At 37.7% G+C, this 15,505-nt stretch overlaps 2 protein-coding genes across 2 annotated transcripts in view; both read left to right on the forward strand.

Moving 5' to 3' along the window:
- Positions 1-11,661, forward strand: part of GTF2H1 (general transcription factor IIH subunit 1) — a 38,687-nt gene extending 27,026 nt beyond the window's left edge. Inside the window, exons 10-15 of the mRNA XM_081279069.1 lie at positions 191-279; positions 696-813; positions 5,274-5,364; positions 5,644-5,759; positions 7,632-7,724; positions 10,616-11,661. Coding sequence (XP_081135195.1) covers positions 191-279; positions 696-813; positions 5,274-5,364; positions 5,644-5,759; positions 7,632-7,724; positions 10,616-10,702 — 594 coding nt within the window. The 3' untranslated portion in view covers positions 10,703-11,661. The remainder of the gene's footprint in view (positions 1-190; positions 280-695; positions 814-5,273; positions 5,365-5,643; positions 5,760-7,631; positions 7,725-10,615) is intronic.
- Positions 11,662-13,133: 1,472 nt separating this feature from the next.
- Positions 13,134-14,556, forward strand: LOC308642306 (elongation factor 1-gamma-like). The gene has a single exon (XM_081281142.1). It carries the CDS (start codon positions 13,154-13,156, stop codon positions 14,465-14,467), a length of 1,314 nt encoding a protein of 437 aa, XP_081137268.1. The 5' UTR covers positions 13,134-13,153; the 3' UTR covers positions 14,468-14,556.
- The last annotated feature ends 949 nt before the right edge of the window (positions 14,557-15,505 follow it).

The raw sequence follows: 15,505 nt of genomic DNA on the forward strand, positions 1-15,505 counted from the left end.
AAAAGCAAGTTACTAAGCAACTCACGGAGACCCTGTCTCTAAATAAAATACAAAATAGGGCTGGGGATGTGGCTCAGTGGTTGAGTGCTCCTGAGTGCAATTCCCGATAACCCCCCCCACACCGCCCTCCGAAAAAAAAAAATAGAGAAACTTACTAACAAAATAAAAAAGACTTTGTTAATAATTATAGGCAAAGTTACAAGAATCCATTGAATATGAAGACTTGGGAAAAAATAATTCCATAAAAACGATTGCACTAAACCTCAAGAAGTCAGATAGGTAAGTTTGATCACTGGTTAATAAACTTGAAGTAGAATAGTTACATAGCATAATTCACTGCAAAATATATTCTGCAAGTATAGCATTGATTTTTTTAAGTCAGTTTATTACCATTAAAGTATAGTATCTTTTTAGTCTTTAAATTTACTCTGTTGCCTGGTACAGTGGCAAACACCTATAATCCCAGCTATTTGGGAGGCTCAGGCAAGAGGAACCAAAGTGAGACCCTGTCTCTAACTAAAATACAAAATAGGGCTAAGGATGTGGCTCAGTGGCGGGGTTCCCTTGAGTTCAATCCCTGCTACCCAAAAAGGTGGGGCCGGGACTGGGGCGGGGGGGGGCGGGGGGGGGTTGAAAGACAGAAATAGAATACTTTTACTATGTATGACTGGTTTCTTCTTCTGTGGTATCTTCAGGTATTATCATGGTCCAACTCCAATTCAGTCACTGCAGTATGCAACGAGTCAGGACATTATTAATTCTTTTCAAAGTATTAGACAAGAAATGGAAGCTTACACACCCAAGTTAACTCAGGTAGGTAACTTATATTGTGTATTTCCCATACTTCCTCGATTTATGAGCACAGCCAGCTTGAAGTATATAACTAATATTTTAATTGGGTTTAGAGACCTATTCCTGAAAAATAATTTTTTTTAAAAAAAGGAGGTAGAGAAAAGGTATGTGGCATATTTAGGAAGCATCTGAAGGTAATGAAAAACAATGAATTTTGTGATTGCTAAGTTTTTATTTCCACATACTCGGTCGGTTTTATTAGGAAAATTGCCCAAATTGCCAAATTACTTTTGACCTTCACTCTCTGGATAGTCTACATGACCTCAAACTCAGAATATGTAAAATAGAGATCATTATGTCTTCATTTTTCTCACCCTTCACACTTACAGTTAACTGGCAAGTTCTATCAATTCTTTCAGTATTTCTTGATTCTGTCAATTTGGTTTAGGTAAACTATGTATTTTCCTCAACATTACTATAAATTCTTTTCATTAAAAATTAGAAGAGTAATTACTAGGCACTAGTGGGTGTGAAAGGAGTGAGGGTAAAAGGGTGGATGAATAAAATATCACAGTGAATCCCATTAATTTGTACCATTAATATGTTAATAATTCTTTTAAAAGATCCTTTGTACTTTGGCCCTAACCCACTTCTCCAATTCCATCTTCAGCCAGTCTCCACTCCCTCTACACACAACTTGAGTTCTATGTCACTCTAAAATATCCAGACTCTTTTGATCACATCATCATCATGCTTCCTGTGCTTTTCCTTATGCTTTATATCATCTTAGAATGCCCAAATACTTGGTTCTGCCCCGTAGAAACTAATAGTGTTTATTTAAGAATCAGCTCAGATTTTATTGTTTCTGTAAAGCAGTCTTCGACATGTACAGGGAGGAATTGACTTTTCTGTTTTCAAAGACACTAAGGCATCTAGTATAGACCTATTGTGGATTTTATCCCACATTGGGACCTTTTAAACTTTTTGTTTTGAAATAATCTCAGATTTACAGAAAGTTGCAAAAAGTGTTTTTAGACACCCCCCCACCATTTTTTAAAGTAAATTAACAATGTAATCTCCCTTTACTTCTAGGTGTTTCAATGTATGTTTCCAAAAAGCCAAGCCATTGTTTTAAATAACACAGTACAGTTATAGAATTAATAGTTAACATTGTTGGCTGAGGATATAACTCAGTGGTAGAGCACTTGCCTACTACCATGCACAAGGTCCTGGGTTCAGTCCCCAGCATTGCTAAATAAATAGATAAACATTGATAAACTATTATTATCTGTCCTAACAGGTCTTAATAAAAATGGGCTGGGGATATGGCTCAAGCAATAACGCGCTCGCCTGGCATGCGTGGGGCGCTGGGTTCAATCTTCAGCACCACAAAGATGTTGTGTCCACCAAAAAAATAATAATAATAGGGGCTGGGGATGTGGCTCAAGCAGTAGCACGCTCGCCTGGCATGCGTGCGGCCCGGGTTCGATCCTCAGCACCACATACCAACAAAGATGTTGTGTCCACCGAGAACTAAAAAAAAAAATAAACATTAAAAAAAAAATTTAAAAAAAATTAAGAATAATAATAATAATAATAAAATCACACCAATTATATCACTGATTATTTATAATAAAAATTTTACTTGATCTAGCAGCCAAACCTGGTTCATGAGGTATATTTGGTTCTCTTGTCTCTTTAATCTCAACTTTAAGTTGGAACAATTTTTCAGTCTTCCTTGTCTTTCATGACCTTGACATTTAAGGAGTATAGGCCAGTATTTTGTGGGATATCCTCAACTTAAGTTTCTCTAACGTTTCTTCATGATACACATTTTTGACGCTAATACTACAGAAATGATGTGTCCTCAGTGCATCGTATCAGAATTCACATGTTCTAACTTTTATTTTATATATATATATATTTGTGATAAACATTTATTTATGCTGCTGAGAATCAAACCCAGTGCCTCACTTGTACTTGGCAAATGCTCTACCACTGAGCAACAGCCTCAGCCCCACATATTCTAACTTATAATATTAACTCTGATCATTTAAGGTAGTATCTGCTGGTTTCTCCACCAATTTTTTTTCCTTTTGTAATTAATACATCTTGTATTTTTTAATCTAATCCATACACATGGATTTCTACATGTAAAAACTCCAGACAGAGTAGCCCTGATTTGAGTTGTTCCACAAATGATTTGTTCCTTCCTAGAGCCACAGTCCCAGGCACTTGTTAGGCACTCATTGAATAATAGATTAATTATGTCCCTAAATGTTAATACTGACACCATGGGGAATATATTTTCTCCCCCTTGGCTTTGTTTATTCACTTTCTTCAAAATAAAAAGGGGTTAGGGATGTAGCTCAGGGGTGGAACACTTGCCAAGCATTTGCAAAACCCTAAGTTCTATCCTCACCAATGTAAAAAAGAAAGAAAATTAAAAACAAATGATAAATTTTCTATTATCTTTCTTCCCCATCCCCACCTCCAGCACTTATCAAGGATACATGTTAAAAAAAAACAAGGGGGAGAAATGAATTACAGTAGATAGGGTAGAGAGAGAAGATGGGAGGGGAGGGGAAAGGGGGATAGTAGAGGATAGGAAAGGCAGCAGAATACAACAGACACTAGTACAACAATATGTAAAACAGTGGATGTGTAACCGGTGTGATGCTGCAATCTGTATACGGGGTGAAAATGGGAGTTCATAACCCACTTGAATCAAAGTGTGAAATATTATATGTCAAGAACTATGTAATGTTTTGAACAACCAACAATTTAAAAAAAAAAAAAAACATATTTTGGGGGCAGGCCCCGGTTGTGAGGGGATTTTTTGTTTTGTTCTGATGATGGAGAGCCTCATGCATGGCAGGTATGCTCTCTACCATCAAGCTGCATTCCCGTACTCCATTGAATGTTTTACTTGACCTGTTTGCTTTCCATAAAGTCAATTTTACCTACAAAGATAAAGAGTTGAATTGAATTAGTGCTTCTGAAAGGGCTTAACTAGGCAAAAGCTACTGAGTTTCTAGTTCCTATGGACTTGCCAATTACAGTAGTTCCTCCTTAGCCACAGGAGATACCTTCCAAGTCCCCCAGTGGATTTCAGAAGTTGTGCATAGTGCCTTTAATTTAATGCCTTTTCTATCTTAACTAAGCACTTACCAAACACTGTGGTCATAAGTTTTGCAGCTTGATGGGAATGGAACCACCATTTGACCCAGCTATTCCCCTTCTCGGTCTATTCCCTAAAGACCTAAAAAGAGCATGCTACAGGGACACTGCTACATCGATGTTCATAGCAGCACAATTCACAATAGCAAGACTGTGGAACCAACCTAGATGCCCTTCAATAGATGAATGGATAAAAAAATGTGGCATCTATACACAGTGGAGTATTACTCTGCATAAAAAATGACAAAATCATAGAATTTGGAGGGAAATGGATGGCATTAGAGCAGATTATGCTAAGTGAAGCCAGCCAATCCCTAAAAAACAAATACCAAATGTCTTCTTTGATATAATGAGAGCAACTATGAACAGAGCAGGGAGGAAGAGCAGGAAGAAAAGGAGAGTAACTAAGAACAGAGTAGGGACAAAGAGCATGAGAAGAAGATTAATATTAAACAGGGATGAGAGGTGGGAGGGAAAGCGAGAGGGAAGGGAAATTGCATGGAAATGGAAGGAGACCCTCATGGTTTTACAAAATTACATACAAGAGGAAGTGAGGGGAAAGGGGAAAAATAATACAAGGGGGAGAAATGAATTACAGTAGAGGGGGTAGAGAGAGGGGAGGGGAGGGGAGGGGGGATAGTAGAGGATAGGAAAGGCAGCAGAATACAACAGACACTAGTACAGCAATATGTAAAACAGTGGATTTGTTTTTAACATAGATCTTAGTAATCTCAGTATATTTTTTTTTCCATAAATCCAGAACTTTCACCTTGTCATTTAAAGGAAGCACTTTCTGACTTCTCTTTTGGCATGTCTGAATTGCAAACATTACTATTTTTGCATGTGGGGCCATTATTAAGTAAAATAGGGGTTAGACAAGTCCAAAAGTTCCACAACAGTAGATCTGGTAACCTAGATGGCTACTAATTAATAACAGGCAGATAGTATATACAGCAAGGATGCACTGGATGATTCATGTGTTAGGCTGTACAGAGCAAGATTTCATTATATTGCTCAGAATTGTGCACAATATAAAACTAAGATTGTTTATTACTGGTTTTCCATTTAATATTTTCATCCCATAGTTGACTACAGGTAAATAAAACCACTAATAAGGGAAAACTGTATTTCTAGAAAACAGGTTTTTCTCTTTCTACACAAACCATTTCTGGCCTCAAGGGAAATAATTTTCTCTAGCTGCTGAATTTTATAGAAATAAACACTTGACCTTCTGGTATAAAATGGAAATGTTAATTTGGCAAAAAGACAGAAAATCAGTTTCTATGTCTCCTTTCTTTCAGGTTCTATCAAGTAGTGCCGCTAGTAGTACCATCACAGCACTGTCACCTGGAGGAGCACTTATGCAGGGAGGGACACAGCAAGCCATAAACCGTATGTGCTGGGCCACTTTTTGCTATCCCTTTGCTTAAATAAGCTCTAAAGAACAAGACCAGGGGAGTGCTAAAGTTAATTGTTTTTTCATTGGGGCATTTCTGGGATCTTTGCTGATTGGTGTGTGGTACTAGGAAGTGAATCTAGTGCCTCATGCATGCTAAGCTTGTTCTCTGCCACTGAACTACACACCACTATTGCCTTGAGTGATCATTTTTTCAAAGACTATACATATGTGAAAATAACTTTTGCCCTGTGGACCTCTTCCTTCTCTTGCAGAGATGGTGCCAAATGATATTCAGTCCGAATTAAAACATTTGTATGTGGCTGTTGGAGAACTTCTGCGGCATTTTTGGTCCTGTTTTCCTGTTAATACACCATTCCTAGAAGAAAAGGTTGGAATCAATTTTAAACACAGCTAGTTATTATGTAGTGGGTTCATGAGATATTATTTTGAAATTCGAAATTTTTATTATTTACCATTTGCCAGACAGTGGTAAAATTATTTTGCATATGTTATGTGATTTATTCCTCACCGTGTCTTCATATTTTTGGTTTTACCCATTTCATAGATTAGGAATCTCAGATCTAGATCAGTTCTATATTTATGATCATATAATTTTAAACTTAAACATAACTCCATACCATAATAAATAATGGAAGAACAGTGGCCCAAAACAAATAATATGTGTAAAATTACTTATTTGATACATTTTCATTGATAGTAAAATCCAAAATGAGAACTAACAACAAATATAGCCTTTTTCCCCCCTTCTGTATTGGAATTGAATCCAGTGCTTCACACATGCTAGGCAAGTGCTGTCACTGAGCTACATCCCCAAACCAGCATTAAGTATTTAACACCAAAACCCTTTTAGCCAAGTAAAGGACAGTTGACAAGTGAGAAAATATTTATAGCATTAATAATAGCTTTCCTTATATAGTTTGCTCTTTAAACAGTTGTTAAGGATAAGAAGTTGGGAGTACAGTTCAGTGGTAGAGCATGTACTTCTAGCATGCTGGAGGCCCTGAGTTCAGTCCCCAGCACCAAAAAAAAACGAAAATCAGAAAATGAAAGAAAAAGATAAATATCTCAGTAAAAAGAACAGGCAAGGGGTGGAGGTATAGTTCAGTAATAGCATGTTTGCTTAGCATACTTGGATCCTAGTACTGAGTGGTGGGGGTGGAGAACAATAGGCAGTCCAGGTATAATCACATCTGTAACCCTAGATACTCAGAAGACTGAGGCAGGAGAACTGCAAATTTGAGGCCAGCCTGAGCAATTTAGGGAAATCCTGTCTCATAGTAAAAAATAAGAAGGCTAGGGATGATAGTTTAATGGTAAAGTGCCCATTCAATCTCTTTTTTAAAAAATAAAGAAGACGCAGCAGAGGCAACTCACTAAAAAATGCAGACAGTCAGTAAACTTAGGAAATTTCCAGACTCACTAATACTAAAGCAACAATGAAAGTTTTTTTTTCACCCACTAATTTGCAGAAGAATAAAATGATCATTGTTGGCCTACTTGCTAAGAGAAGAGACCTTTTTTTCCACTTCCATAAGTTCTTTGACTTAGAAACTCAACATTTAGAAATTTAACCTATGGAAATAATAACGTGTATAAATATTTAACCACAGAAATGTTTCTCTGTTAGTAAGAAAGAAAAACTGGAAATGGCCTAAATATCTACCAGAAGGGGATTGGTTAAGGAAATACCTGGTATAACCAGGCACTGACCCATGCCTGTAATCCCAGTGGTTCAGGAGGCTGACACAGGAGGATTGTGTGTTCAAAGCCAGCCTCAGCAATTTAGCAAAACCCTGTCTCAAAATAAAATATAAAAAGGGTTGGGGATGTGGCTCAGATGTTAATCACCCCAGGGTTCAATACCTGATACCAAATTAATTAATTAGAATAAAATAGGGTGGGGATGTGGCTCACCTGTTAAGTGCCCCTGGGTTCAATCCCTGGTACCAAAAAGAGAAACATCTGGTATGTTCATACATTGAAATAATATTACACATCTATTTAAAATAGTGACTTAGATGAGTATTTACTGACTCAAAGATTCACATTAAGCCAAGTCAAATTTTGTAAGAGCATGTACGTTTTTTTTATACATTTACACATAAAAGCAAAATATCTAGAAGGCTATGAATTATGAACCAAAATATCAAAGATGAGCTGTGAGTAAGTAGTAGGATATAATATATTTTTATGTTCTTTCAAGATTTCTTTGTAATTTATTGTTTCCTATCTTTTTTAGGTAGTGAAAATGAAAAGTAATTTGGAACGATTCCAAGTTACAAAGCTCTGCCCATTCCAAGAAAAAATTCGAAGACAGTATTTAAGCACAAATGTAAGGCACCAATCTGATTTTGGCCTAATTTTCTTTCTCTTTGTAGTACACTAATGATCTTTCTTTGATATAAATAAGCAGATACTTTGTTCTTTTCTGTTGCTTAGTGTACTGTTTTTTAGTTGTAAAATGTCATTTATTCACAAGATTATATAAAAAAGTACATACACTCACAAATCAGGAAATGTACTGAGATATTACCATCATTCAGATATTCTGAGTGTATAAAGTAAAACATGGAGAAATGATTGTTAAAAATGCATGGTGAATTATGACCTCTCCATATTTTACTTTATACGTTTGTATAAATGTATATACATATGTATATATTCCTAAAAAATGTATATTACTAATTTGGAAAAACTAAGCACACACAAGCCTAGCAACATAAGGAAAGGCAGAATTAGTACCAATAAACTGAACAGTTCTGATTGTTTACAGCAGGTAAAATGAATAAGTGAAAATGTCACTTTGTGCCCAGGATTTTTAGGATTCTCTTTTGTTTGTTTGTTTTTGCAGTGCTGCAGATTGAATGCAGGGCCATACGCAGATGAAAGGCTATACCCCAGCCCTTAGCATTGTTTTTAAAAGGCCAGATTTAAAAAAATAAATAAATAAAGAAGCATCAATAAATGGTCATGTATATTTAAAAAAAAAAAAAAAAAAGGCCAGATTTCAACCACACAACATAATTTATGTGTAGTATACAATTCTTTCTGGAGATGACTTGTGAAGAAAAATATATATAAACACAACACCTAGTATTTCAATAACTAGGGGTTGTGACTCAGCAGTAGAGTGCTCACCTAGCACGTGCAGGGTACTGGGTTCAATCCTCAGCACCACATAAAAATAAAATAAAGGTATTGTGTCCAGCTACAACTAAAACAAACTATTTTTTAAAAAATAAAATAAAAAGTAGAGAATCAGAAAGGGAGTTTGTTTCCTATCTTTTTTAGGTAGTGAAAATGAAAAGTAATTTGAAACGATTCCAAGTTGCAAAGCTCTGCCCATTCCAAGAAAAAATTTGAAGACAGTATTAAGCACAAATGTAAGGCACCTATCTGATTTTGGCCTAATTTTCTTTCTCTTTGTAGTAAATGTGCTTTCTTTGATGTAAATAAGCAGATACTTCGTTCTTTTCTGTTGCTGAAAAACTTAACAACTGAAAGCTTGTAAAACGGTTTTCACGATAGGGCAGCCCAGTTAAAACTTGCACAATATTGTTTCTTTGGTTAATGAGCTGGGCATGATGGCACATGCCCTGTAATCCCAGCAACTCAGTAGGCTAATGCAGGAAGGTTGTAAGTTCAAGGCCACCCTCAGCAACTTAAGGAGACCCCATATCAAAAAATAAAAAGATAGCTCAGTGATAGAGCACAACTCTTTCAATCCCCAGTACCACAAAAAGAAAAAAATTAAATTAAAAACTGAAAAATCTTTATTATTTAAGATTTTTTTCAAGCGTTTATTCCTTAAGCATTCTAAGTGCATTTTCTCAAAATATAAAAATTGCATATTTATAATCATAAAAGAAGTTGGGAATGTCTCTCAACAGTAGGCCGAGCATTGCAAATAAGTTTGAAGTCTTGTGCCTTCTCAGTTGATTATAATTGTTTGGAGCGCTGTATTGAAAGGGGTTCTGAGGCCATGTGTAGCCTTACAGAAGGATATGGTGTTCATCAAATTGGTATTGTTCCCTATCAAGTAGAATAACTGATTTTTATAGTTTCCAGACAGCCAGATACCATAACCTTGCCAATCATAATAATCATAATAGGTGTGTCAAACGAGGGGGATTGATGGGAAGTATTCTGTGTATTGAAACCAGAGCCTTATGTATAAAGTACTCTATCACTGAGCTATATCCCCAGCCTAGGTTTTTGTTTTAGTTTTATAGCTCTCAGATCTAAATCATTGAAACACTAAAAGTATTTTAGGACCTCCCTGCCTCCATCCCCATCCTCCCAGAATTGACTTACAGATTTAACTTCCAACCACATAAACCCTGTACACTTCTAAGGAAATATTCCAATCCATTCTATCTCAGTCAGTGTGATCTGGCTAACATCTAGTTACACATATGATGAGAGCAAAATTTTTCACTCAGATCTACAGTCTTAACCTAAGATGCGATGTTATACATCATTTGACGCATTTAAACCATTTAAGTTTTCTGTAACCTACTATTCTACATTGCAGTCCTGAAATGTTGAAACTGAAAAGACCCTTAAAAACAGTTTAAAAAAAAAAATGCTTCGCAAAATTGTGCAATATAATTAACTGCAGGAGCTTTTAAAATTCAAATTCCTGGGGACTGAGAATGTAACTTACTGATAAAGTTCCTGTTCAGCAGGTATGAGGTCCTCTGTTTGATCCCAAGCACTGCAAAAGAGAATAAGGCATTTTTCATATGTTCTGTAAAAGATAATGTTGATACAACCATCCTGGCCTTGGTCATCAGATCAGTGTCTTAAAACCAGAAATCACCAACTTAGAGCACAGTTAAAACTTGCGCAATATCTTTTCTTTGGTTAATGACAGGACAGACATCACAACAGAGACAAAACAGGTCATTCTGGCCTCTGCACTGTACTATACCATCTCCCTTACTTTTCCCTACGGAATGTGTCAGATAGGCTCCAGGTGTAGCTCAATGGTAGAGTGATTGCCTATCATATGTGAGGCCCAGGGTTCAGTCCCCAAAACCATAAAAACAACAAAATCTCTCTGTTAATACCTTTGCAGAGGGCTTGCACATCCCTCGTTGATTATGGAAGTACTGATCAGCTAGGACAATACGCTAGAAAGTCTGTGCCAGATTTGAGTTGGTAGCATTAACTGCCCCTGCCTTTGCCTAGTTTGGTTAAGTGTCTTGCTGTGTCTTTCAGTTGGTAAGTCACATAGAAGAGATGCTTCAGACAGCTTACAACAAGCTGCACTCGTGGCAGTCACGGCGCTTGATGAAGAAGACGTGAGGTCCATGGCATTCACAGGTTTTGTGAGATTGAGAAAACTGTGACCTGCAGTGTCTCTGGAAACCTGGCCTGTCAGACATGCAGATGAACACAAGGAATAACAAGAAACGTCTGCACCATGCCAACTCCCAGAGCAGATTCCATTATATTTGCACATTGGGAACTGAAAGGAAGGAAGGGACTGTGATTGAGCTAAACTCTGGGGAGGTAAATTAAGGCAGAACCAAAATGAGCTAAGTTGCAAATATATATGTATATGTATGTACATATATATGTGTACATATATATGTATTTAAAGACTGTTTACTGCAGTTACTCAGGAACTGCTTTTGATTCACATTAAGCTGCTTTGAGAAATTTAAAAAAAAAAAAACACTTTTTTAAAGGGTGCATTGATAAAATCTAAGGGTTTTTGTTTTTGTTTTGTTTTTTTGGTTTTGTTTGTTTTGTTCTGTGTAAATTTTTTCCCTAAGTTTATGGCACAGGGTAGACCTTAAGTATTTCTCCTCCATCCTCCACCTGGAGTCTCAAGTTTTACTGAATTCTAGTTGTACCTTACATCAGTTAAAGAGAGTACTTTATAAAATAAAGCAGAGGGAGACTGTTGCTCAACCATCAGGAAACAGTTATAGTCAGAAGACATCATTGGTCCTGTGTTTCCTACGGAAATAAGAAACAATAAATATTGCACTGAATGTTTGTGGTTTGGAGTTCCTAAATAAAGGGGGAACATATTTGCGGAAAGTCCCGCGGGGTTTTAATGCAGATTTTGTCAGAAGACAATGGCGCTGCATGTTTTTCTTTTGAGTGCAAATGTATATTGCTAAGATTTTTTTTTTAAGATGGCATGTGCTTTGAAAAGAGAAATTGCATTTTTAAGAGTTACGAGTGAGAAATATAAGAAATCTTACTTATTTTCACCTCTTTAGAAGAAATAAAAGATGTTTCTCATATCTCCTTTTCTCCGTTATCTGTTACTGTCTTTGGCGAATCGATAATCATTGCATAGTGACTGAAAAGCCTAAATGCAAAAATATATTTTTTTTCTTGTTTCTGGAACTCGTGCCATATTGTGTTCCTAAGAGGATCAACTTTACTGTCTAAGACTTCAGATGCTTGTATTGAAAGTTACACAAAAAGTAAAAGTTTTTACAGATACTCTTAACTGGAATACATCTTGTGGTTTCTCATTATGTGTGATACTTACTTGAATGGACTGCTCAGGGACCACCTATTCTTTTTAAAGCTGTAATACAAGCTGGTTATCCTTAATGCCTAGACTTGATCAAAATATTCATATCTTGAGCTGGAAAAGTAAGGGCATATTGCCTTATAATATTTCACAGAGCACTTTTCAAATATGTTATTACCGCAATTACTCTGAGTAATAATAATGGAGCAAATAGGAAAACATTTAAATTAAGAATGTATGTCTGGGGCTCTGGTTGTGGCTTATTGGTAGAGTACTCGACAAGCACGTGCAAGGCACTGGGTTCAATCCTCAGCACCACATTAAAAACAAATAAAGCAAAGGTATTATGTACAACTACCACTAAAAAATATATTTTAAAAAAAATGTATGTCTGTTGGGAAAGGCAGGCATAGATAGAATGCTCTATTTAAAGATTAAATGATACATGGAGCCTGAGGAAGGAGAAAACAGTTTAGGTTGTGGACATAGTGGCACATACCTGTAATCCCAGCAACTCGGAAGGCTGAGGCAAGAAGATTGCAAGTTTGAGGCCAGCCTTAGCAACTTACTGAAACCCTGTCTCAAAACAAAAATTAAAATACTGGGGATGTTGCTCAGTAGTAAAATATCCCTGGGTTCAATCCCCAATACCAAGAAGGAAAAAAATTTTTATTTATTTTTTTTATGAGAAATTGGGTAGGCTTTATTTTTTGTTGTTTGTTTTGGTACTGGGGATTGAACTCAGGGTGCTCAGACACTAAATAAAATACAAAATAGGGTAATGTTACCTTACCCTATTTTGTATTTTATTTAGAGACAGGATCTCACTGAGTTGCTTAGAGCCTCACTTTTGCTGAGGCTGGCTTTGAACTTGTGATCCTCCTGTCGTGTGCCACCACGCCCGGCTGGGTAGGCTTCATTTAAAAAGGCAAATTTTAAAAAGCTTCTTCTCAGCAAAGGAAACAATAACAGGAGAGAGCCTATAGACTGGGAGAAAATCTTTACCACATGCACCTCCGCGATAAAGCACTAATCTCTAGGATATATAAAGAACTCAAAAACTAACACCAAAAGATAAATAAGGAACTTGGACACTTCCCAGAAGAAGAAATACAATTGATTAACAAATATATGAAAAAGTGTTCAACATCTCTAGCAATTAGGGAAATACAAATCAAATCTAAGATTTCATCTCACTCCTGTCAGAATGGCAATCATCAAGAATATAGGTAACAGCCCTTTTTCTCTGCGGAATCACCATGGCGGCTGGGACCCTGTACACATACCCTGAAAACTGGAGGGCCTTCAAGGCCCTCATCGCTGCTCAGTACAGTGGGGCTCAGGTCCGCGTGCTCTCCGCACCACCCCATTTCCATTTTGGCCAAACCATCCGTACCCCTGAATTTCTCCGCGAATTTCCTGCTGGCAAGGTTCCAGCATTTGAGGGTGATGATGGATTCTGTGTGTTTGAGAGCAATGCCATCGCCTACTACGTGAGCAATGAGGAGCTGCGGGGAAGTACTCCAGAGGCAGCAGCCCAGGTGGTACAGTGGGTGAGCTTTGCTGATAGTGACATAGTGCCCCCAGCTAGTACCTGGGTGTTCCCTACCTTGGGCATCATGCACCACAACAAACAGGCCACTGAAAATGCAAAGGAGGAGGTGAGGCGAATTCTGGGGCTGCTGGATACTCACTTGAAGACGAGGACTTTTCTTGTGGGCGAACGAGTGACACTGGCTGACATCACAGTTGTCTGCACCCTGTTGTGGCTCTATAAACAGGGCTTGGAACCTTCTTTTTGCCAGACCTTTCCCAATACCAATCGCTGGTTCCTTACCTGCATTAACCAGCCCCAGTTCCGGGCTATCTTGGGTGAGGTGAAACTGTGTGAGAAGATGGCTCAGTTGGATACTAAGAAGTTTGCAGAGAGCCAGCCTAAAAAGGACACCCCACGGAAAGAAAAGGGTTCGCGGGAAGAGAAGCAGAAGTCCCAGGCAGAGTGGAAAGAAGAAAAAAAGGCAGCTGCCTCAGCTCCAGAGGAGGAGATGGATGAATGTGAGCAGGCACTGGCTGCTGAGCCCAAGGCCAAGGACCCCTTTGCTCACCTGCCTAAGAGTACCTTTGTGTTGGATGAATTTAAACACAAATACTCCAATGAGGACACGGTCTCTGTGGCCCTGCCATATTTTTGGGAGCACTTTGATAAGGATGGTTGGTCCTTGTGGTACGCTGAGTACCGCTTTCCTGAAGAGCTCACCCAGACCTTCATGAGTTGCAACCTCATCACTGGAATGTTTCAGCGATTGGACAAGCTGAGGAAGAACGCCTTTGCCAGTGTCATCCTCTTTGGAACCAACAATAGCAGCTCCATTTCTGGAGTCTGGGTCTTCCCGGGCCAGGAGCTTGCCTTTCCTCTGAGTCCAGATTGGCAGGTGGACTACGAGTCATACACATGTTGGAAACTAGATCCTGGCAGCGAGGAGACCCAGACCCTGGTTCGAGAGTACTTTTCCTGGGAAGGGGCCTTCCAGCATGTGGGTAAAGCCTTCAATCAGGGCAAGATCTTCAAGTGAACATCTCTTGCCATCACCTAGCTGCCTGCACCTGCCCTTCAGGGAAATGGGGGTCATTAAAGGAAACTGAACATTGAAAAAAAAAAGAATATAGGCAACAATAAATGTTGGCGAGTATGTGGTAAAAAAGATACATTCATACATTGCTGGTGGAACTGCAAATTGGTGCAATCACTATGGAAAGCAGCATGGAGAGTACTCAGAAAACGGAATGGAACCACCATTTGACCCAGCTATCCCACTCCTTGGTTTATACCCAAAGGACTTAAAATCAGCGTACTACAGTAATACAGCCACGTCAATATAGCAGCTCAATTCAAAATAGCTAGACTGTGGAACCAAGCGAGGTGTCCTTCAATAGATGAATGGATAAAGAAAATGTATATACTCAATGGAATATTACTCAGCTTTAAAGAAGAGTGAAATTATGCCAGTAAATGGTTGGAGTTGGAGAATATCATGCTAAGAGAAATAAGCCAATCCCACAAAACCAAAGGCGGAATGTTTTCTCTACTATGCAGATGCTAATTCACAATAAATTGTTGGGGGGGTGCGGTTATTGGGAAGAATAGGGTTACCTTAGATTAGGTATGGGGACGTGATGGGAGGGAAGGGGCAGGGGGAAGGGATGTGAGGATAAGAAGATAGTAGAATGAAACAGACATTATTACTTTATGTATACATGTGACTACATGACCAATATGATTCTGCAACATGTACACTCAGAAAAATGAGAAATTATATCCCATCTGTTTATGATATATCAAAGTGCATAAATGCATTCTTTCTGTCATAACTAAATAAAACAAATTTTAAAAATTTAAATCCCTAAATAAAAGTTTCTGAGATCAGTGTACATGTATGAATCTGTAACAATGAATACCACTATTATGCATAATTATAAGGCACCAATAAAAATATATGCATAGATAAATATAAATAAATAAATAAAAAGGCAAATTTAGCTAAACCTTGGAAATTGAATAGGATTTTGCAAGATAGAGAAGAAAGTAATTTGTTCTAGACTAAGGGAAGAGC

Source organism: Spermophilus citellus (genome assembly GCF_964194105.1).
Source record: "Spermophilus citellus genome assembly, chromosome: 2".
Lineage (NCBI taxonomy): Eukaryota > Metazoa > Chordata > Mammalia > Rodentia > Sciuridae > Spermophilus > Spermophilus citellus.

Bases quoted from the DNA above. Each gene is read 5' to 3' on its own strand.
- LOC308642306 (XM_081281142.1), top strand. From the start codon at position 13,154: ATGGCGGCTGGGACCCTGTACACATACCCTGAAAACTGGAGGGCCTTC.